Below are 21,967 nucleotides of genomic sequence, written 5' to 3' on the forward strand. Positions count from 1 at the left end.
TTGAGTTACTCTAATGTTTTATATGTCAACCAACCACTTGGTCACTGACTTTGACAATGTATATATATAAAATAATTTGAAGGCATATGAATGTAATTTATTCATCTTAGAATTGTTTATGCAAGTACAGAAACTCAGAGTGCTGAAGATGCTTAAACAAGGTCGGATTGTATGTTGATATTAGGAAGCTTATAGGAAAACAGTAAGTTATGTAGTTTTTAGGTATAACATCAGTGATTGCCGTGAAATAAGATAGACTTGTAACAGTTTATTATCATTTTCATATGGCTTACATTCAAGAACAAATAAATGTAATAGGAATTATATTTGCATAATCAGAGTTTATATTAAAAGAGAATATATTCCAGTTAAAGTCTATATTTTACAGCATTTATTATCCATAACAATCTCTGAACCAATATGTGTAAAAGCTCATTTTCATCATCAGCCACTAGTTTGCATAGTCTCATAACATTCAAGTGAGCAATCACTGTGCAATGTCGTAGTAATAATCTCGTAGTCTTGGCTCAACAACATTAAATCCAGGCCTCTCATTTGCCCTGGAAGACATGAAAATAACATGCAATAATCACAAAAGATGTCCATAAAACATAAACCGGTTTGCTGTTTGTTCAGCTAATGCCTTATGATGAACATGTTACTTACTTATATGTCCAGCAGGTCTTCATGAGCTCATACATCTCCAGTGGACACTTCTCTGGGGAGTCCATACGCTTACCACTTTCAATCATCTGCAGGACATCATTTCCTTTCATTCCCTGTAAGGAGTTAAAAATTCAGAACAAATAAGACGCCATCAAATAAATTAAAATGTAAAGGCATAGAGATTATCAAAGTCATAATTTTTGTGTTGCAACCATTATTTTTTAATAGCAATAAGAAGGTTAGTACATAATTCTAAAGTCACACACTAAGATTATTATCCATCTATCCATTCGCTTATCCTTTTCAGGGTCGCGGGGGGCGCTGGAGCCTATCCCAGCTGTCATAGGGCGAGAGGCGGGGTACACCCTGGACAGGTCGCCAGTCTGTCGCAGGGCCAACACACAGGGACAGACAACCATTCACACTCACACCTAGTGGCAATTTGGATTATCCAATTAACCTATCCCCACAAGCTGCATGTCTTTGGACGGTGGGAGGAAGCCAGAGTACCCGGAGGGAACCCACGCAAACATGGGGAGAACATGCAAACTCCACACAGAAAGACCCCGGCCTGATGGTGGAATTGAACTCAGGACCTTCTTGCTGTGCGGCAACAGTGCTAACCACCGTGCCAAGATCATTATGATACATGCAATTCATAGGTCAAGATTTCATAGGTAGACAGTGAGTACACATCACAAAATTATTCTATAAATTACAACTAAACAAATCTGAAACATTTGTTTTGTAGTCATTTAGTTTACATAAGACAGCAACTATAAAGAATAAAAATTAACAAAATAAAGGCTGCAACAGCTGTTTGAATATTAAACTAATATTCAAACAAAAACACAATGTGTGAGTGAGTGAGGTTACATGTGTCACCATAACTCCTTATATTCAATAATAATAATACCTTGTATGGTTTTTGGCCATAGGAGTAAGCCTCCCACATGAGCACCCCAAAGCTCCACACATCACTTTTGGATGAGAACTTGAAGTAGTTTATACATTCAGGCGCGTACCATTTCACTGGCCACTTCCCATGACCTTTTGCCTAAAGGGAGAGACACGCAAACATAACTAGTTTTAATTTCATGCCACACTGGTCATTTTGCAGCTTCAAATAACACAATGATTAGGACTGGTTCCTGGCAGTAGTGTTCACAATATGATAACAGATACAAGTAAGGCAGATTGACTGGTGTTAGTGTTACAGTTATTTTAATGCTTTACAGCAGGGATGGGCAAATCCAGGCCTCGAGTGCCGGTGTCCTGCAGGTTTTAGATCCCACTCTGGGTCAGCACACCTGAATCAAATGATTAGTTCATTACCAGGCTTCTGGAGAACTTCAAGACATGTTGAGGAGGTCATTTAGCAATTTGAATCAGCTGTGTTGGATCAAGGACACATCTAAAACCTGCAGGACAGTCCTTGAGGCCAGGAGTTGCCTACCCCTGCTTTACAGTAACACTTTCATTGAAAGTGACTTACTTTTAAACAAAAATCTAAGAGTGTTGATGCATGCTCAATCATGAAGATAAGGAAATCCCAAAAAGTTTGTGGGATTCTGTTCATGAGGACAGTTTTTTCAGTGGGAGAAATATTTTGTCAGTCATCAAAGTGACTTCTTTAGACAAAATGTTTCTCTCACTGAAAACGCTACGTCCTCACGAACAGAATCAACTTTTTGGGAAAAATCTAAGACGTTCATAGAGATGGACCATCAAGGCTTTTTGAGAGTATAAGGACAGATGACGTGTCATCCTATACCATATGTTACCTTGTAGTAGTTTTGATCCTCAGCAACAGCTTTAGAGAGGCCAAAGTCACTGATCTTGGCATAGTGCTGTGTGACCAGCAGTACATTCCTTGCAGCAAGGTCCCTGTGGACAAAGTTATGCTCCTCCAGGTACTTCATCCCCATAGACACCTGATGGACCAGCTCTGTGATATTCTTTATGGCCGTTTGCCTGGAGATGAGTTGTTGTTACTTTAACTCTAAAAGCCACCATAAACCTCACACAATATGAGAACTGTATTTTGAAATCTTTGATTTTTTTATATACTGTTATTTTGAAACTAAAACTTATAAATAACTTCACATTTAGAAAAAAGTGATTTGTCACTTCAATCTCCTAAACTAGCAGATTACAATATTGACCACAATACTAGAGTTTTGATTAAGAGTGAAATGGGATGTGTAGGTGTTTCAGAGAACACTGAAACATAGAATGGAGAAGTACGGCATTGGATAGGATGTGTTTCTCAACAGACATTTGCACATATCTTAGCTGATGTGAATATTGCAAGCTCTAATTGCTACTGTGTAGTGCTCTTTTGTAGCTAATGTAGATACTTGTAGAATAACTTGTTATTCTACAAGTTACTTGAGTTACTTGTAGAATAACTCAAGTAACTTACCACAAAACAGTACCTTTATAAATAAAAATTCAGACTCTATCATAATGTACTTGCATTAATGTGAAGAAAAAAAAACAATGTTCAAACAAACCAAATTGAGGAAAGAGCAAGGCCAAGTCGCAGTACATACTTATTTTTCTGCAGGAACTTGTGGAGGGGTCCCAGCTCAGCCAGCTCCATAACTAGCATGAGGTTCTCTGCTTCACAGATACCAATCATCCGGACAATATACGGATTGTCCAGCTGCTGCATTACATTGGCTTCCCGCAGCATTTCGTCACGTACTGACTGGTTATTATCATCATTCTTCAAGACTTTAACTGCAACTGTCTTCTCTGTCCTGATATGCAACATGGATTAGTGTAAGTATTAATATGTTACTACAACAGAAATGCATTTTTCAGACATTTTGACTCATCCACAGTCAACATTCATCATCAGCAAAACAACATAGTGGTACGGATATCAATAGACACAACTGTCAATAAAGTAAACCAGTAAGACAAAAGCAGTATACACTTGCATTCTGTATAAAGGGGGAGGGGGGGGGGGGGGGGGTGCTATAATGAAGCCATCTTTTAATGACTGCAGGGACCAAGACTGTGATATTTGTGTCCTGTGGACTTTGCTTGGTTTTGATTTGTATGATATGAGCTGTGTGTTTTTGGAATTTGAATAACCGATTGAATATTTCTTTGGGAAAACAATGAAACAAGATGTGCTGAACTCATGTTTTATTTTTTGGGTTATATCAGTGAATCACTGACAGTGAGTTTGCCTGCTGCAGTCAGCAAATCATAAATATCATTTATGATAGGGAGAATATTTTAAATTTGTAAGTCTGATCATTTAACAAAGCATTGTGGTGCAATGTTTGTATGTAGTAATATGGTTTAATGTAGCATACTTTCTCATCTTGTAGGTGCCTTTCATGACGGTACCAAAATTCCCAGAGCCCAGTTCTCCATCCTCCAAGAAAAGATGTGAGCGATCCACTGTAGAACTCCGCAGTTCATCTGGATCCGCATAAGGACTCTCATATACCTCTGTGTCCATTGGCATGGCCTCTGATGAAGAATTCAACATGTCAAAATTAGGAAGCAGTGAAATATTAAATGAAAACATGTGAATTTGGATTTTACAAGTTTAGAATGTTCTCTAGCCAAAATAATAGCTCGTTATTCAGGTAGATTTTCCCTATTCAGATTTATCATAATCTATCTGTCTACACTGTAAAAGAAAATCCTAATATAAAAGGGTTTTACTGTGTATTTTACAGTTTTGTACTGTTCTTCTAGAATATCATTAAATTTACATCAATAGACTGTGATTTCACATTTCAAGTGTAAATTAACGTAAAATCACTGTAATGTAATAAAACACAATTTTCTTGTTTTTTAAATGTATTTGTCTGTACATATGCATATTTAGATTGTTAAAATACATTCACAAATGTATCATGATTTCACAAATATTTGTCCGTTATTTGAAAGATTGAACTGTTAAATTCAAATGTAATGCTATGGAAAAATATATAAAATGATTCTTATAAACTTTTTTTACATCAAATAATTATTATTATCATTGCTATTTAGGGCGATCGTGGCTCAAGAGTTGGCAGTTCGCCTTATAATCAGAAGGTTGCCGGTTCGAGCTCTGGCTCGGACACTCTTGGTCGTTGTGCCCTTGGGCAAGACACTTCACCTACCACTCACTGGTGATGGCCAGAGGGGAATTATAAAGTAGAATTGTAAAGCACTTTGAGGGTCTCAAAAAGCGCAATATGAATGCAGTCCATTATTATTTAAACCAACTGTTAAGTGTATATTTCTGTATATTTAAATATTATTATTCATATTGCCACATTAATTGACCTTGTTTATAGGTAATTTCATTAAATTGTTCCAAATTTAATGTTTCAAAGCACTTGAAAAAGGTAAAATCCCATGTAAAATTAGGGCAACAAATTGTATTTTCATTAATGGAAATAACCGTATTTTTATGAGTAAGTTATCTTCTGTTAATTTACGGTATTATTTTGGCGCCCCAGCTGCCGGAATATTACTGTTTTTTTAAGATGTTTTCTCTAACAGTGTAGTATGTCCCCTATATGAAAGCATAAAACTGATTTTACTTATTTTTGAAAAACATTGTACTGGAAAAAATATTGAAGGAGTACTGTACCTTTAGCATCACTCATTTGAAAGTGAAAAGAAATGCATTTTTTAAATCCGATTACTGTAATCCAAAAAATCTGTCATTTCTGACAGATTCAAGTTAAAGTTCATCCTAATTTTCCTTGAAGACTGGTCATCTCGAGTTACATTTTCAGGGTAAAGGAATAGTCTTGGTTTTTGTTAAACAAACAAAAATTAAAAGTATCCCTTGTCTTGTCTCATTGATATGGAGTCGTAGTGAGAGGCTTTCCTTTTTTGGTCTGGATCAGGTGACCTGGATGCTCTCTTGGTTAGGTCTATTCTGCTGACAGCACTAAGTACTTTCCTTTCACTCTCTATAGATTCATATGCCAATATTGCATGTGATTATCTTTTGTCTGCTTGTGTTTTGTCCCGTTTGTTGTATGCTTTTGTTACACAGAGCAGCTACGTGAACGGTACTCACACAGAGGTCAGTTATCTTTTTCATTTCTTTACATCTTCATGATATACAACTCTGGATACTGTAGCTCCCCAGAAAAAAACCCCTCAAATATACCAGGGAGTCTGAAATACTTGATCCCCTGGTATAATTCTCAATACACACCTTTAAAACCAATAACTAGTAAGCTAGAGATATTAAAATAATTACGTAGTCTGGAAAAATTGTTTGCTGCTTTATTTAAAAATAAGCCCTCACAAAGCTGGAACATCTTACTATTCATCGCTGGTTGAAGAAAATAAGGACAACCTTAGGTTTCTCTTAAGCACAGGCTGAAAACAAGTTTGTTTTGAGCCAACCATTCGTTTAACCTTAATGACTTGATGAATTTCTTTACAAATAAAATTGTCACCATTAGAGAAATATTGCTTGTAACCATCTCACAGACATAATATTATCTACAGTTACTTTCAGTACCATTGGTATTCATTTAGAGTCTTTTTCTCCAATTGATCTTTCTGAGTTAACTTCCGTAATTACTTCCTCCAAACCATCAACATGTCTTTTAGACCCCATTCCTACAAGACTGCTCAAAGAAGTCCTGCCATTAATTAACGCTTGAATCTTAAATATGATCAACCCATCTCTAATAATGGGCTATGTACCACAGGCCTTCAAGCTGGTAGTAGTTAAACCTTTACTTAAAATAGTAACAGTTTTTACCCAACTCTCTTAGCTAATTATAGGCCAATCTCTAACCTTCCTTTCATCACAAATAAATTCTTGAGAGAGTTGTTATCAAACAGCTAACAGATCATCTGCAAAGGGAAAGTTTATTTGAAGAGTTTCAGTCAGGTTTCAGAGCTCATCACAGCACAGAAACAGATTTAGTGAAGGTTACAAATGATCTTCTTATGGCCTCTGACAGTGGACTCATCTCTGTGCTTGTCCTGCTAGACCTCAGTGCAGCGTTCGATACTGTCGACCATAATATTCTATTACAGCGATTAGAGCACGCTGTAGGTATTACACGTACTATGCTGCAGTGGTTTGTATCATATATTTCTAATAGACTCCAATTTGTTCATGTAAATGAAGAGTCCTCTTCACACACTGAGGTTATTTATGGAGTTCCACAGGGTTTCATGCTAAGATTAATTCCTTTTACATTATACATGCTTCCTTTAGGCAGTATCATCAGAAGGCATAGCGTACATTTTCTCTGCAATCCAGATTACACCCAACATGACATAGAATCTATGCTAAATAATATTTACACAGTATGGAACATGCACAAGCAAGTTAGCAATTGAACAACAGTACATCAATATAGGGTTTGACAAAGGCAGTCTTACCTTTACCTTTACCTTTACCGGGTATCCTAGTTTCATAAGGATTGGAGTTATCTGGAGGCCTGGGACGAGATGGTCGGTTCTGTTATCATCAGAGGAGACAGTGTTAAAGAACATTCATTATGAGAATGCATGAAGTATAGCTAAATAGCACTTACTGCTGAAAGTAACCTGCAATAAGTGAACACATGATTTCAAAGAAGGGGTTTAAGACAAGTTTACAGTCAGGGGGTATTTTGACTCTCAAACATCTCAAGCATAAAATCTCAGAAAAAATTAGGAAGAAGACTGTACAAGATAAAACTGCAGGATTCAAAAAGGGAAGAAAAAAAGACATCTGATCCAAAACTTAACTGTAACAAAGCCAGGCAAAAACAAGAATAAAAAAGAAAACAAAACAAAAGAAAAAATGGCAGAGGGATTTTAAAGGATGGAACATGTGGACAATATTATCACAAGCACATATAGAAAGCTACCAAATGGCTGCTTGTGGTTCTATAATGTAATTGCACTGGGTAACCTCTGGATGGTGTTAAAACATAATTACAAATACACCAACTAAGATGTCACACCAATTCAATAAGCTTGTGTGCACTGACATCCATTATTTACTTGGATGTGAGATCTATCAGAGGGATTAGAAAGGACATAATTCAAAGGACTAATATTGCAAGAAAGAGTTAGTAAATAGAAATCCACATTCCATTAGTGAAGAAGTGCAGAGGTAGAAGGAAGGTGGAGGTTACACACTGCTGTGAGCAACTATGACTGAGGAAACAGGATGTGTGTAATGCACCTTTTTTATGCCGGGAACTTTACTGATGATGGTGAAAAATCCATCTGTCGCACTTTGCTAAAAATCAAAATGTCAGAGAGGTTATCATTAATGGTAATATTAAAATCATGCATGAAATTATTACAATAGGAAAAAGATTAATGGGAAAAATAGCTCCAAACGAGGATGTGTGAAGTCGTCTGACACACACATTCATCTACACATTACAAGAAACATTTCTATGTTTGTTTTACCATACAGGGCTTCCTGAAGAAGCCATATCATTCTAATAATAAAAAACAACCCTTGTCGTAATGGTTAATGGTAACCCATACAGGCTGACTGCTGAGGCCAATTTAACCAGCATTTCTGTTTCAGTTGAATGTATTAATGCACATAGATGGAACTTACAATGGCAGAACCAAGTCTAGGATGGCCCGGTGGAAGAAAAGGCCGTCCTATCAGCCCTGTGAACATGGAATAAGACAAATGTTAATCAGCTGTGTATACAGTGTTATAATTTAGATTATTAGATATTAGTTAACATGCAGTGAAATTTGCTTTCAATGAAAGTCTTCCTGTAAACACATTTCGATTAGTTGTGTTTGTGTTTCTCACCAATATCTCCATCAGGCCTTGGACAGGGCTCTGTTAGTACTCGCAAAAGACCATCTGGTTTGTATGAGTAGTGCTCCACCAGCTGTGTTTAAACAGAGGTGTAGGCAGAGTACACACATAAGTTTTACCACCTCACCTTGTAATACATTATACAATTTCAAACAGATTAAGATTGTTGAAATGTTCTAAGTAGCCCATAAATATAAAGCACACTGGGATTACCTGCCACAAGGTGTCAAATTTCTTGCCCTCTGGAATGGAGAGCTTGCCAGCCGAGTCCTTGTCAATACGATAATGCATGACTTGTCCTTCATGCAGTAAACACAGAGCATAAGATCCATTCGCATCTCTCTGCCGAATCCTTCACATAGAAAAAAAAGGGAGAATCGTTTGAAACAGTTTTTGTTTCTGTAGTTCATTATAAGTGGCGGAGGGCTTTCACTTTGGTGGCCTCAGAATCTCATCTCTGATTTTTGCAGATGATGTGGTTCTGTTGGCTTCATCGGGTGAGGGCCTCCAGCTCGCACTGGAACGGTTCTCAGCCGAGTGTGAAGCAGCGGGAATGAGGATCAGCACCTCCAAATCTGAGGCCATGGTTCTCAGCCGGAAAAGGGTGGAGTGCCCACTCCGGGTCGGGGATGAGTTCCTGCCCCAAGTGGAGGAGTTCAAGTATCTCGGGGTCTTGTTCGCGAGTGATGGGAGAAGGGAGCCGGAGATCGACAGACGGATTGGGGCTGCAGCTGCAGTAATGCGGACGCTGCACCGGTCCGTCGTGGTGAAGAGGGAGCTGAGTGTAAAAGCGAAGCTCTCAATTTACCGGTCGATCTACGTCCCTACCCTCACCTATGGCCACGAGCTGTGGGTAGTGACCGAAAGAACGAGATCGCGGATACAAGCGGCAGAAATGAGCTTCCTCCGAAGGGTGGCTGGCCTCTCCCTTAGAGATAGGGTGAGAAGTTCGGCCATCCGGGAGGGGCTCAGAGTAGAGCAGCTGCTGCTCCACATCGAAAGGAGCCAGCTGAGGTGGTTCGGGCATCTGACAAGGATGCCCCCTGGGCGCCTCCTGGGTGAGGTGTTCCAGGCATGTCCCACCGGGAGGAGGCCCCGGGGCAGACCCAGGACACGCTGGAGAGATTATATCTCTCAGCTGGCCTGGGAACGCCTTGGTATTCCCCCGGATAAGCTGGAGGAGGTGGCTGGGGAGAGGGAGGTCTGGGCCTCTTTGCTTAGGCTGCTGCCCCCGCGACCCGGCCCCGGACAAAGCGGATGAAGATGGATGGATGGATGGATAGTTCATTATATACATATATACCATTAAATAACTACAAAAATGTTCACATCTGACTGCAAACTGTGAATCAGTGATTAGGTGGTTTTTCAACTCATCTGATAGCTATTATGGAACGCAAAAGCAATGAATATCTTTTTTTACAGTTTCAAGATGTATTAACATTATTCATGCACAATACTTCAAGGTCACAAGAAAAAATGTCTATAAATGTAAAAAAAAATCCTACTTATTGTAGAGTCTTTACCTTATGCACCTTGAGGCAACTGTTGCGATTTGAAGCTATACCAATAATACTAAACTGAATTGGCCTAAAATCCTAGTGCTCATGAATGAACTCATGAATTTGTACATTTTTCTGTTTGTTTTCATTTATTTATTTTGCAAATTTACAACTTTAATTCAGAAAATTATGAATATTTTCCACTGCTGCGTCTGTATTGCTTTTTATTTATCTACGATGGCTCACTAAGCACAATGAAACCAAATATTAGTCTGAATTTTCAATTGAGAAATCATGTTACCCCGCCTATTACCACATACTGTGTCAGATGTGATAAGTTGTGGCTAAGTGCAACTTTTTTCATAGACTTGCATTTAAAAAAAAACCTCATCACATGGAGACATTACAGTAAATAAGAAGTAAGGAGAACTAAACAGGAAGTAAAACTAATAGCCTGTGTGCTATTATCAATAACTGTGCTCCAGAATGCTATGTGTGCAGTATGTGATTCACTCTTAACAAAATTTCAATAAAATTTAGAGACATAAGCATAACATGATGATGTGTTTCAGTGGAAAGTAAGTTTCCTGCTAGATGTTACATGAGAGAAGGGACAGAACAGTTACATTTTGCCCTGCTGTTAGTCTCCCTCTTGTTTGGCTACTTCAGGAAGTCCTTTGCAAACTGCCAGAGCGGAAACCACAGTGTGTTTGTGTGTTTGTGTCTCTCTGTGTCTGTATGTGTGTGTATGTGTGTGTGCATGTGTATGTTCCTCTCTTTCTTCAAGCGAGACCACAGCCGCTCAACTGAAGCTTGAGGTTCTATAAATACTTTACAAACTTTATTCAGTGGTTTCAAAGCAAAAAGACATTTTATGCATTTGACAAATGAAATGTAATAAGATGGAATGGAAGCAATACAGTGCTAACATAGCTGTGTTTGTTTAGACTGCTTGCATTTGTAGAATTTGATGTATTTCACTTACATTACAAAACCATATTAGAAAATCATATTTAAAAAATACTTTAACAACGAACAAATTGACATAATATGTATCTTTCAGTCTTCATCTATTCTCCACCTTTTTGAGAATAAAAGTTACATAAGAGAACTACTCAATAGGAAATACTCAAGAGTTCTGCCCCAGAGGAAAGGAAATTTCTAAATATTTTCATTGCCCAACCTATTTCTCAGACACATAACTGAACTGAGTTTCGTGTCATTGTGAGAGTTTAATCATTTGCTATCTCTGAAAGGCAGAAGCTCCTGGAGGGAAAAAAGCTACCCTCAACTTTAATAATTTCTTTGCTTTTTCTTTTCTCACTTCACTGATCTTGAGTTCACAGCTCTTGAGATAACACTCAGAAAATGCAACAAAAAAGGATGACACTGCACAATCTTAGGAGTTCTAGTTTCAGTCCTGTACTTGCCCTGCTTGTTATTGTGTTTCTTCAGTATTTGGATGTTGTAAGTTGTCTGAGACTGTATTCTTTTGCTCACTAATTTTGTAAAGCTGCAGATAATATTACTATTTTACTTTACTTTTGCTGCTCACCATAGTCTTTCATTTGTCTCCTCTGAAATAAACATATAGTTAAGTTAGGTAAAGTAAAGGCAAACCAAATGGAAACCTCATGAGGTTATTAAAATGTCAAGTTCTGAGAGGATTTGGGTTACAGAATATTGTATGGCTTTCTTGAAAATAAATGAAAAGACTCTGTTGATGTTGTCTTTAAAACAGTGAAATAAATAACTGACTCAGTCCAATTCCAGGTGATGTTGCAGTGTTGTGTGTATAATGAATTAATTTACTGTTTTGGCCAGACCTCAGCAATATGAAGTAAGACAATGAATCTGAATAAGACTTCTACTGTCATTGAAACAGCTGAACGTTTGAGTCTGATTTCACTGTTTTACAGGGTTAAAACAAACAAACAAACAAACAAACAAACAAACAAACAAAAAACCCAAAAGCATCCTTTTCTGAGTGAATTAATACATTAATATTAAATAACAAAACAATTTACTGTGCATGAACCACTTGTAGGTTTTGTCACATTTCTACCAATGTGGTAATGTTTTTTTACTCTAGTTTATCCTATTTAGCAGTTAGGAATGCTATGAACACAATGAACATAGTGAACGTTAAACTAAAATATTTTTAAAATGCAAATGTAGTTGAATAATATTTTTTTACCAGCTAACTTCTTACAAAGTGAAGCTAAGAGGAACTGAAATATTAAAACCACATTAAACCAATGTCATTTGTTTGTAAAACAACACCTCGTTACATTTTTCAAGGTCTTTTCTAGTGCCATGAGGGCCATTTTGTCACGGGCAAGAATGTAGAAGTTCAGCACGAGAATCACTGTATGAAAAATACAAAAAAAAAAGCCATTTTAAAAGCAATTAGTCCAGAGTCAGACAGATGTTTTAATATTTTGTCTTCCATCATGGTTAAGGTCTCTTCAGCTGTGTCAATTCAATGCACACTATTTGCACACACTATCAGTGGCAGGTTTCCCAGCTAAACTTGTACAAGTGATTCATTTTATTGAATAGAAAAATTATGAATATAAATATGGAATCGTAAAGTCCATAAAGAGGTTTTCTTCCAAGCCATAACTCTAAATGCTCTTCAGTTAGATTTTTCTACCCTGTCAGATAGAACTCAAATTCAATCCATGTAGTAACCGCAAGCAGTTCTTTAAAACTATGTTTTAACTGGTTTTCTAAAATTTATTGATCAGGACTAACAAAACATGAACATGAAACATGAAAAGACAATTATTTTTCAGACCAGAACCAAAAGACGCAGTGTAAAATTTTACCATGAGAGGAATGATATTATTCTTCTGGCTTTTTATAGGATTTTCTACTACTGCCTGCAAACACAGCAAATAATTTAATAAAAAGAGAATTAATATAATACTTACAGAAACTTTCCATTTGCACGCGGGCCACATTGAAGCCTGGGCTCAGAGTCTTCTCGTGTTATTGTTCCATGAAACCAGGGCATTCTTTCATGAGCAGTGGTAGCGATGAGCTTCTCCAGCTGAGGTCGCTGGCTGATGATGGCCTGCTCCAAAGCTGCACCCTGCAAACAGGCAACACACTTAGCTGCACTTGTAATATAAAGCTAGATTAATGCTGCCTACGTCCACCCAGAGCACACTCATAAAACTCACTTTAACTCTAGATTTATCCAGGTATAATGGCTGACTTACATATTGTGCCTGTCTAAGAAGTGGTTTTGTACATACATCCATGTGCAATTGAGAACAAGAGGTGACGCACAAGCAGCAGAGTCTGAGGAATAGTTGAGATAACCATTTATCTGGGCGACCATGGCTCAGGGGGTTGGGAAGCGTATCTGTAACCGGAAGGTCGCCGGTTTGATTCCTGGGCTCTCTGTCCTGGTCGTTGTGTCCTTGGGCAAGACACTTTACCTACCGCCTACTGGTGTTGGCCAGAGGGGCCGATGGCGCGATATGGCAGCCTTGCTTCTGTCAGTCTGCCCCAGGGCAGCTGTGGCTACAACCGTAGCTTGCCTCCACCAGTGTGTGAATGCGAGAGTGAATGAATAGTGGCATTGTAAAGCGCTTTGGGTGCCTTGAAAAGCGCTATATAAATCCAATCCATCATTATTGAATTTTCAGTATGGAAGAGACAGATTGGATACCACTATTGTTGTGGTGGAGATACTAGAACATCAACACAACCTGAGCTATCAGTTGCTATTTGGGCCTCCTGAAGTGAGCAATGCTTAAATGGAAATTTTGTTGAGTCCCTTCAACATTACTGGGAGTCCATGATGGTCTTATCTGGTCTGGTCTACTAATGAGGACAATTTTTAAAGGTAGCCTTTTGATCAAGATATGGTAACACAGTAGCATTATTTAAAAGAAGTCAAAGTAACATTATTACCAAAATTGGAGACAGACCAAAGTGACTTACCTCTGACTTTCTTTACTTCCTGCAATTATATGCTTTTTCTAGGCCTAGGGTTTATTAACAAAATTTAATGTGTGTAAAATGTAAAATACACTTTTAACATCTCAACAATTATGTTGGTGACTTTTATCATAAATGTAAATAAAGCCCAAACTGCAAAAAACCATCATTTAGTTTGCTATGGTATTCCATAAAATTCTGACTTCTCATTTCAAATATGGTTTTCTTATATTTTATAATAGAGATGAAACTTACCTGCAGGTTCCAGGTCTGCTTTACATACTCCCGTATGAGTTTTTCCTTCAGGTCCTCAAACGGCCCAACTTTCGGCTGCATGTTCTTGGGCCTGTTACAAGGCTTCTTCAGCAGACACACAAGACCGTCTGGTTCTTGGGAATGGTAGTCAATCACATCAACGGGACTTCTGTAGCTCTTACCACCAGCAATAGCATACATGTCATTGGGCTGTCTTTCAATTGTGTAGTGGTAACAACGGCCTGCATTTGACACGGACAGTGCAAAGCCTCCAAGATAGTTTCGGCTTTGGCGTAGGAGGTACAGGCCATTGCTTAGGCCTGTCTGCCGCAGGTAGTCCTCTGCCTCTTCCCTGGTAATATTGCCATAAAAGAATGGCAATGAATTTACATTGTCAGCCATACTGGCTTTTGGTGAGTGGCTCCCTTTAAGGAAGTCCCTTCACAAACTTCTTCCACTAGGATGAAATTCACCTAAAAACAAAAATTGGAAACAAATAGGAAATGAGACAGATTTCAAGTAGAATTGCATGACATGATAAATCATTTAGCACTGAATCCCACAATCGAATCACAAACAATAAACAATCCCAGCATATGGTGACTGAAAAGTCAACATGTGTGATGATTTTCTTAGTTTGCAAATGTGTATTCCATTTTGTGTTTTGAGTCTTTCATAATGCAAAAATGGTGATTAGTTTCTGCCTGTTTAAACACAGCAGTATTTTTGTTTCCGGGGAATTTTTTGTTTTGTGTTATTTTTAACTCTGTCTAAATTTGCACAGCACAGCTGCTCTTTTGCATGAAAACTAAAATCTGAAAAAACAATAACTTTAACCATTTGAAGCACAATATTTAAATGGCTCAAGCTCACTTTAAGTTCCCAGAAGACATGACGTGATAGTGTTTATAAAATTTGGATACTTTTTTTTTTCGTGTAGAGCTGCCTACCTGCTTTGCAATGTAAACTAAAGCACATAAAGCAAGTTATCATTGGGTTTCAGCAGCATTGCTTTTTGAACTCACAAAGGTCAGAAATAAGTCTGAGCTGTCAAAGGTTTTGGCCATGTTTTAGCCATAAAGACACCACATAGACAGGTTCCTGACTTTTTCACCTATTATTGTCTTTACTGTGTTTTTAGGTTCTTATGTGGAACTAACCTGACCAAGTCACCAAAATATAAGGATTCATTTGCCTTTACTAACATTTTAAAGATACCAAAGTATATCCTGGACACCAACAAGTGATAGATCAACTTTGGGAAGAAAATAACTTTGACAAACCACTTCCTTCTTTGAGAGAAATATGAATCTATTTTAATGCTGAATGCAGACTGCAACTGAAAGTATGACATTTTTTTGCTGGTTAGACAGAACCATTTCAAATTCAACAACCATTAATGTACACATAATGAAAACTAAAACTCAGCTGAAAAGTTGCAAGGATGGTGACCTTAAAAACCTGACCATCATTGGTAGGCCTTTTTTTCAGATCACTGTGCGCATGATTAGTTTCAGCAAGACAATTCTAGCTTTTCTTAAAGTAAAGTGACCACAGTGATTATAAAATGAAACCTTAGATTAACCGATTAAATAAAAGAATAAATAAATAAATACAAGGTTTAGACATTTTTTTAACTGTTGCAGATATTAAGACAGTGCACTGACCTTGTTTTTATGACCCCATTGTTCCATTTAACAGTTAACAAAATCTTTCCTGTTTGTAATGCACAACAGTCTAACATTGAAAATAAAAATTTAAAAGGGAATAAGCTGCACATTTGTGACCTAAAATAAGCAGCTTCTGGTATTTCCTGACAATGTCATCACACTACAGACCTCTTGAACTCTGCTCTCCTTGAGAATCTACCTTCCTTTCAGACTGTTTGATGTTGTTTTTGATTGAGTTGTACTTTGTATTTTTTGTTTTCAATGAAATGCTAGTCACTAGCAGTTAATCCTTTTTAATCATTTTACTTGCTAAGCAGGAATGTACAAATAGCTTTCAATGTGCAGAAAAAACAATTAAATCTAGCATCCATAACTTCACACGTAGAGATAGATATATGGTAGAACAGCTACTAAATGGAGTAGGGTTTTCCTTTTCTTTAACGAAACACGAGGACTACAAATAAATTTCCCTCAAAAATAGAATTAATGTTAGAGTACTTTTGTATAAAAGCTGTCCCGGATCTCATGTCATAAATATGTCACACTAAAATGCTGTCACTGTCTCTGAAGACAGTTCAGATAGTTAACTGTAACACTTTTGTTTATAGATAAATTTGATGATATTTTTTTTTTAAATCCAAATTTCAGTACTGGGCATCCTTTAATGTGTCACACCCAAACTCTGTGGTGTCATTCAATGGCTTATGCAGTTGGAAAGAACCCAAAGACACGTGCCAGAAAAAAAAATGCTATGCTAGACACAATTATTTTTATTTCTTGATCAGTTTTTAGCTGAGGCAGTTGTTTCAGTGAAATCATGCTGAGTATTTGAAATGTCTGGTGTTTTTTTTAGGCTCAGAAGTGGAATTAAGCACTTTGGTCAAATGTATTTTATTATTTTCCACAGCTGAAAAAAGATGCTAAAAGTGCCTCCTGATAATCTGACACTGTAGATAACACGAGATCCAGAACATTCTTTTCTCTTTTCTTTAAAAACCCTATTAGAATGGTAAAATAAGAAAACAATGGCCAAATCACTTAAATGATTTTAAATGTGTTATTCATTGAACATAATTATTACTTCCCAAAACAAGCACAGCAGCAAGTGACAAATGAACAAATGAAAATGATCTCACACTGTAGGGCAGATTTTTTTTTCTGATCAAAAACAAGTCAGCAGTTAGTGAGAAATGGTAAGCCTCGATAAGACAGTAAAAAAAAGAGGAAGTATAATTATTGTCGTTAACGAGACAGTCAAATGTAGCTTACTGGTAAATTTTAAATAGTCGTTTTTGAAAGAAGACACAAAGACTACACTTACTGTAGATATTGTTGTGAACTAGTTCCACTGTTCAACTTCAGAGCCCAGTTGAGTTTTTCAGCCCTTCAGTATATCAACTTCCAACAGTCTGAGCAATACATGAACAGGTCATCTTAAATTCAGTCAGCTCCTGACAAAAAAAAAAAAAAAGTGCTGTCAATATCTCATAAAACCAGGGAGCTTACACTCACGGGTATCCTGGTTGTGTTTTCCAGCTGAAGCAGGTTAACCTTTACTTTAAGTACTGACACACAGTAAAGCGGTGGAGCTCTGAAGCTTCCTCATTTCAACGACTTCCTTGACAATTTAACTCTTATACTTCCCTTTTTTAATCTGCACACTGACCAACAAGACAACAGGAAATGATGTGGCAACACCAAAAACACAAATAAAATGTGTAATTCAAATTCATCGTTAACTCGGGTGGAACGTTATTTTTTGGGGGAAATTACTGTTTGATATTTTCTTTCTGGCCTGTAAAAAATGTGAGATTATCTAAGAGAATGTACTTGTTAAATATAGTTCTTTTTCATCTATTTCTTGTATTTAAAAAAATGTTAACATTTGGCTTTTTTTGGTATGTGCTATGATGTATTTCACATGTTTTATCATATCTCGAAAATTCTAATCTTATAATGAATTTTAGAGCTGTTTTTTCCGAGCTTGGTGGGTCTTCAACATGTTTATGTCAGTCATGTTGTTCCATGTTATCTTCAATCTCATCATCTTTAGTTTTAAAAATTATTCTGGATAATATTATATAAATATTTCTTCATAAGTGAGCTTGGCTGTTACCTGCATGTATTTACTGTTACCTATGTTCCCAATTGAGAGTTTTATGTATTTTTTAAAAACAGGTAATAAACGTGATACTTCGAGTTTTCTGACATCAACACTTTGAAACTCTCGATGTGTGTGTGTCAGTATAAAATAGCACAGGGTGGTGGAAAGCAGACAGGGACAGTCAGTCACTCGTGTTTACCACTCAGGAAGCGCCAGCTAGCTTTGGTGTGTGTAAAACTCGTCACATACTAAAACAAAGACACACATGCATGCATATGTACATCCTCGATCGTCCTTGAAGCTGCAAGCTCTGGCTGATGTGGTCATGGCCAAAATGTTTCCAATCAGTTGCAAGTAAGCTGAAAATTGCACAAAAATGTAAAATGCATGAACTACAACTGTAAGGAGGTGGTGTGTTTCTGTAACTTTGTCAAGACCGTTTAAAACATTTCCTTTCAGAAGTATAGTGTGATCACACCAAGTTTCTCACCTACTACTTATACTTACGTTTCTCTTCATCTCTAAAATGGGCTGGTTTAACTATCCTGTTTGACCTGTGGATTTTAATTGGAACAGAATGAAATATCCGTCTATAGTTTAAAACATTATTAAACAAGGATGTAAATTTATGAGGTTATGTGGTTATAAAACTCTTTGGTGTGTAGAGTTATATCTCAGACTCTTAGTGGGTTATGGTTTACACACATAATGAAAACTTTACAGTACATTACAGTAAATCGTTTGCAAACATGACTAAATTCTGAATACATTTAATGCTCTACTAGACTGTAACTGGGTGGTTACCAAAATAATTTGAAAACACAGTTATGCATGAAAATCAAAACACAGAGCTAACTACTGTTTTAGTACTTAGTACCTTTATTTATCATAATGATCTTTATCTCTGCTTTTTTTTTTCTTTACAATTTGATAGCACATATCAGAATGTATCTAAGTGAGTACAAAGGAAATTCAAGAGTGTTTTTGAAGTTATTGAAAAAATACCAGTCATGATTAAAATGAACAGACATTATTTTTTTCATCAAGAAAAGGCTCGTTTTTGTTTTGGGTTGCTTTTACAATTTCAGATAGTTATAGCCAAATAAAGAAGGATTTTATTTAAAAATAAAACTGTGATGTTACAAGTATAGAAAAAAACTCTGAATCACTTGATCCTACTGCAGTAATCTCTGTGACTGGGTCTGAGTAAAAGTAAAAGAGAGAAGGGCATGAAAGAGATTGTGTAACACTGACATTTCAAGCTAAAGTTGTTTTATGCAGATTTAACTTTAACTTCAGGGCTAAGGAGGCTAAGGTTTCTTTGGAGTTGATGCTCAGGGGAATGGAAAAAATCTCAACCTATGATGTCAATTGTACATTTAGTGGTCTTTGTACTGTAACCTTATTGCAACTATGTCAAACTTATGTGTCTTACCACTGTGGAGGAAGTGAACTGACTTCACTTTCTCAGCTGTTTTTACACAACTTTTAATTGTTACCTTCTGGGTGTAAATTAAATATTAAGAGTAACATTTAAGTGCTTGCATGTATCCAAAACGGTCAGGTAATACAAACGTGACTTCACCGGTACCTTCTGAAATGCAGTGACATACACATACACAGCTTTAGTATGCATTCTGACCACTTTTAATTTTAGTGACAGTTGGGAGAATTTTTTTAAAGGTTTTATTTTGAAAGTTTGATTATCAAAATTCTGTTAACATAAGCATCACTACTGGAAGATTTCATTTACCTACCGGTATATACCATATGGCTCCACCTTGTGGAGAGCCATACCATCTCAACATTGCACAAACCTCATATATGCTACAATAATGATGTATACTCTTTAGATTAAAAACCATCATACACGTTAGCACTACACTGAAAAAATAATAGTGCACACTCGGTTAGCTTAACATGCTATGGTTATATGATCTATAAATACCACAAACAAAGCTCAGATTAAACCTTTAAATGTTTAATATCTGTCTAAAATACTAATGTTTTAACCAGTACATCTGAACAGTGACATACTCATATTCTTCAGGTTGGTCAGATAAAAATAAAAAGAAATTTAAAATGAACTGGCAGCAGGTCTCTACTTTAAATATAAATAGTGTCTACCACTTGCTTCTTCTGATGGTTTCCTAGTGTACTATCAAGTATCTTGTGTACTTTTCTGTACATTATTTTAAACTGTACTTTCATGGACGAGTGCTAGTGTGGGTGTGCTTAACTTGTATATGGCATAAATGCTTATTGAGTTCTTCTGCCTATGTTCACACTGCAGTAGAGCTGCCGTATTCATGTTGTAATTATGTTCTCCTTTTTGTTTCCATCAAGTTCGTGTTTTCTATAATTAAACATTGTCAAATGGTGTGTTGCACCATGTCTTAAATACATTTCTTTCCTTTTCTGTTCAGGCATCTGTATGCTGCATATTTAAATGATCATTATTCACCATATTATTTTTTTCTTATAGTCATTTTACTTTCAGAAACAGATCAAAGAACAGTGTTTCTTAAGAGCAGTGTTGATCATTTATTCCCAACCTTTTTTTTTACTGTCTCACAACTTGATTTTAAATGTTTAAAAAAATTATAGGTGTTTACTGATTTACCTAATCTAACTCCACCTCATCCAAAACTGATCCACACCTTCCTTTCCATAGAATAAAAATAAATTGCAAAGACCAGAACACGCAATCGTAAAAGTGAAAGAAAGAATCTTAATTTGTTACATCTGTAAGACAAAAACAACTTGTAACTAAGGCAAAAACAGGAGAAACATGACCAAATAAAATGGAGAATGTGTAAATTGACCCACAATATGATCAATATCAACATCAATATGATTACCATACCGTGTTCTTACTATGACTCTTGTTAGTATTCTCCACAAAATTTCCCTTAATTTTGTTACTTCTGTATCTGTAACACACACACACACACACACACACACACACACACACACACACACACACACACACACACACACACACACACACACACACACACACACACACCAGAACAGAAAAAAACCCAAGTGGGCCATTAAGACACAACTGTGTCATACTGTGGTATAAACGGATTATACGGAGAAGCAGCAAATCATGCGCAGTGGAGGAGCCCACAGTTCACTTCTGTGTTACTGCTGAACACAAGCTCCATTTTTGCATTTGTAACGTGTGTTCTGCTAAAGCTAAACTGTGATCCGTGCCTTTTAATCATAAAAATATCCTTACATGTGCGACAGAGCATAGCGAATAATATGCTTGCCCCTGCAACAGAAGGGTTCACGCCAGTGATCTTTTGGGACACGCCTCTGTGTCACATTTTATCCGCATCATTTGCAAGGTTTAATTCCTGTCCTGGAACATTATCATCGGGTCAACTCATGTTTTTTCTGTCATATAAATTCTATCTAAATGAAGCTGTTACAAAGATGCGGCGAAATGAATCGATATTTGCGGTCATATACTCACCCTCTGGAGCACAGTCCGTTTATCTTATCCATCAGTCACCCCATTGCTTTTATTCTGTTCGGTCGCCTATAACTTTAACATCACTATGCTGGATAAATTTGATGGCGATCTGTGGACACAAATGTGGTATCCTCGGAGCTCATCAGTAGCATCCTTACTGCTTTGAAATATTTACAGATGCAGAATATGAGCTTCCGGAGCTTCGCCATCCCTGGATCACCTCCTATTGGTCCATACCCACAAACACATGCAGTGATTCTGCCGACCTAATGCCCCCTTATTCCCTGAAGCAGATCATCTTGTTGTCAGAGTTAACAGGCATATCTGTCATATTTCTATCAGTGTATGCACTATCGACCAATTCATATCTGTTTAATGTCAAATTTGTTACAGAAGTAAAATGAGGTCCATTCAGCATGCAGTAGACAATGTCGCCAGCAGGTGGTGATGTTGCTACATAAGGGTTTAATTTTCTGCTGCTTGCGGATAGTTTTTCAGATAGCGCGCGTGCGGCTGTCACTGCCTCTAAAACAGGCATGCTTATTTAAAATA

General features: G+C 37.0%; 1 protein-coding gene across 3 annotated transcripts; it reads right to left on the reverse strand.

The window, feature by feature from the left end:
• Nucleotides 1-133: 133 nt before the first annotated feature.
• syk (spleen tyrosine kinase) lies at nt 134-21,806 on the reverse strand. 3 transcript variants are annotated; one of them, XM_080875244.1, is made up of 16 exons: nt 21,416-21,806; nt 20,795-20,861; nt 17,146-17,275; nt 14,155-14,627; nt 12,882-13,042; nt 8,657-8,795; nt 8,435-8,516; nt 8,228-8,283; nt 7,838-7,894; nt 7,045-7,123; nt 3,999-4,158; nt 3,222-3,431; nt 2,451-2,640; nt 1,583-1,723; nt 667-779; nt 134-560 (listed from the first exon to the last, which is right to left on the reverse strand). In XM_080875244.1, the coding sequence occupies exons 4-16, from the start codon at nt 14,554-14,556 to the stop codon at nt 488-490; spliced, it is 1,863 nt and encodes a 620-aa protein (XP_080731370.1). In that variant the 5' UTR covers nt 14,557-14,627; nt 17,146-17,275; nt 20,795-20,861; nt 21,416-21,806; the 3' UTR covers nt 134-487. The 3 variants fall into 3 exon arrangements, with proteins under 3 accessions (XP_080731370.1, XP_080731368.1, XP_080731369.1); XM_080875242.1 differs by lacking the exon at nt 20,795-20,861; XM_080875243.1 differs by lacking the exons at nt 20,795-20,861; nt 21,416-21,806 and having other exon boundaries at nt 17,146-17,370.
• Nucleotides 21,807-21,967: the final 161 nt, after the last annotated feature.

This window comes from Rhamphochromis sp. 'chilingali' (genome assembly GCF_963969265.1).
Source record: "Rhamphochromis sp. 'chilingali' genome assembly, chromosome: 2".
In the NCBI taxonomy this organism is placed as follows: domain Eukaryota; kingdom Metazoa; phylum Chordata; class Actinopteri; order Cichliformes; family Cichlidae; genus Rhamphochromis; species Rhamphochromis sp. 'chilingali'.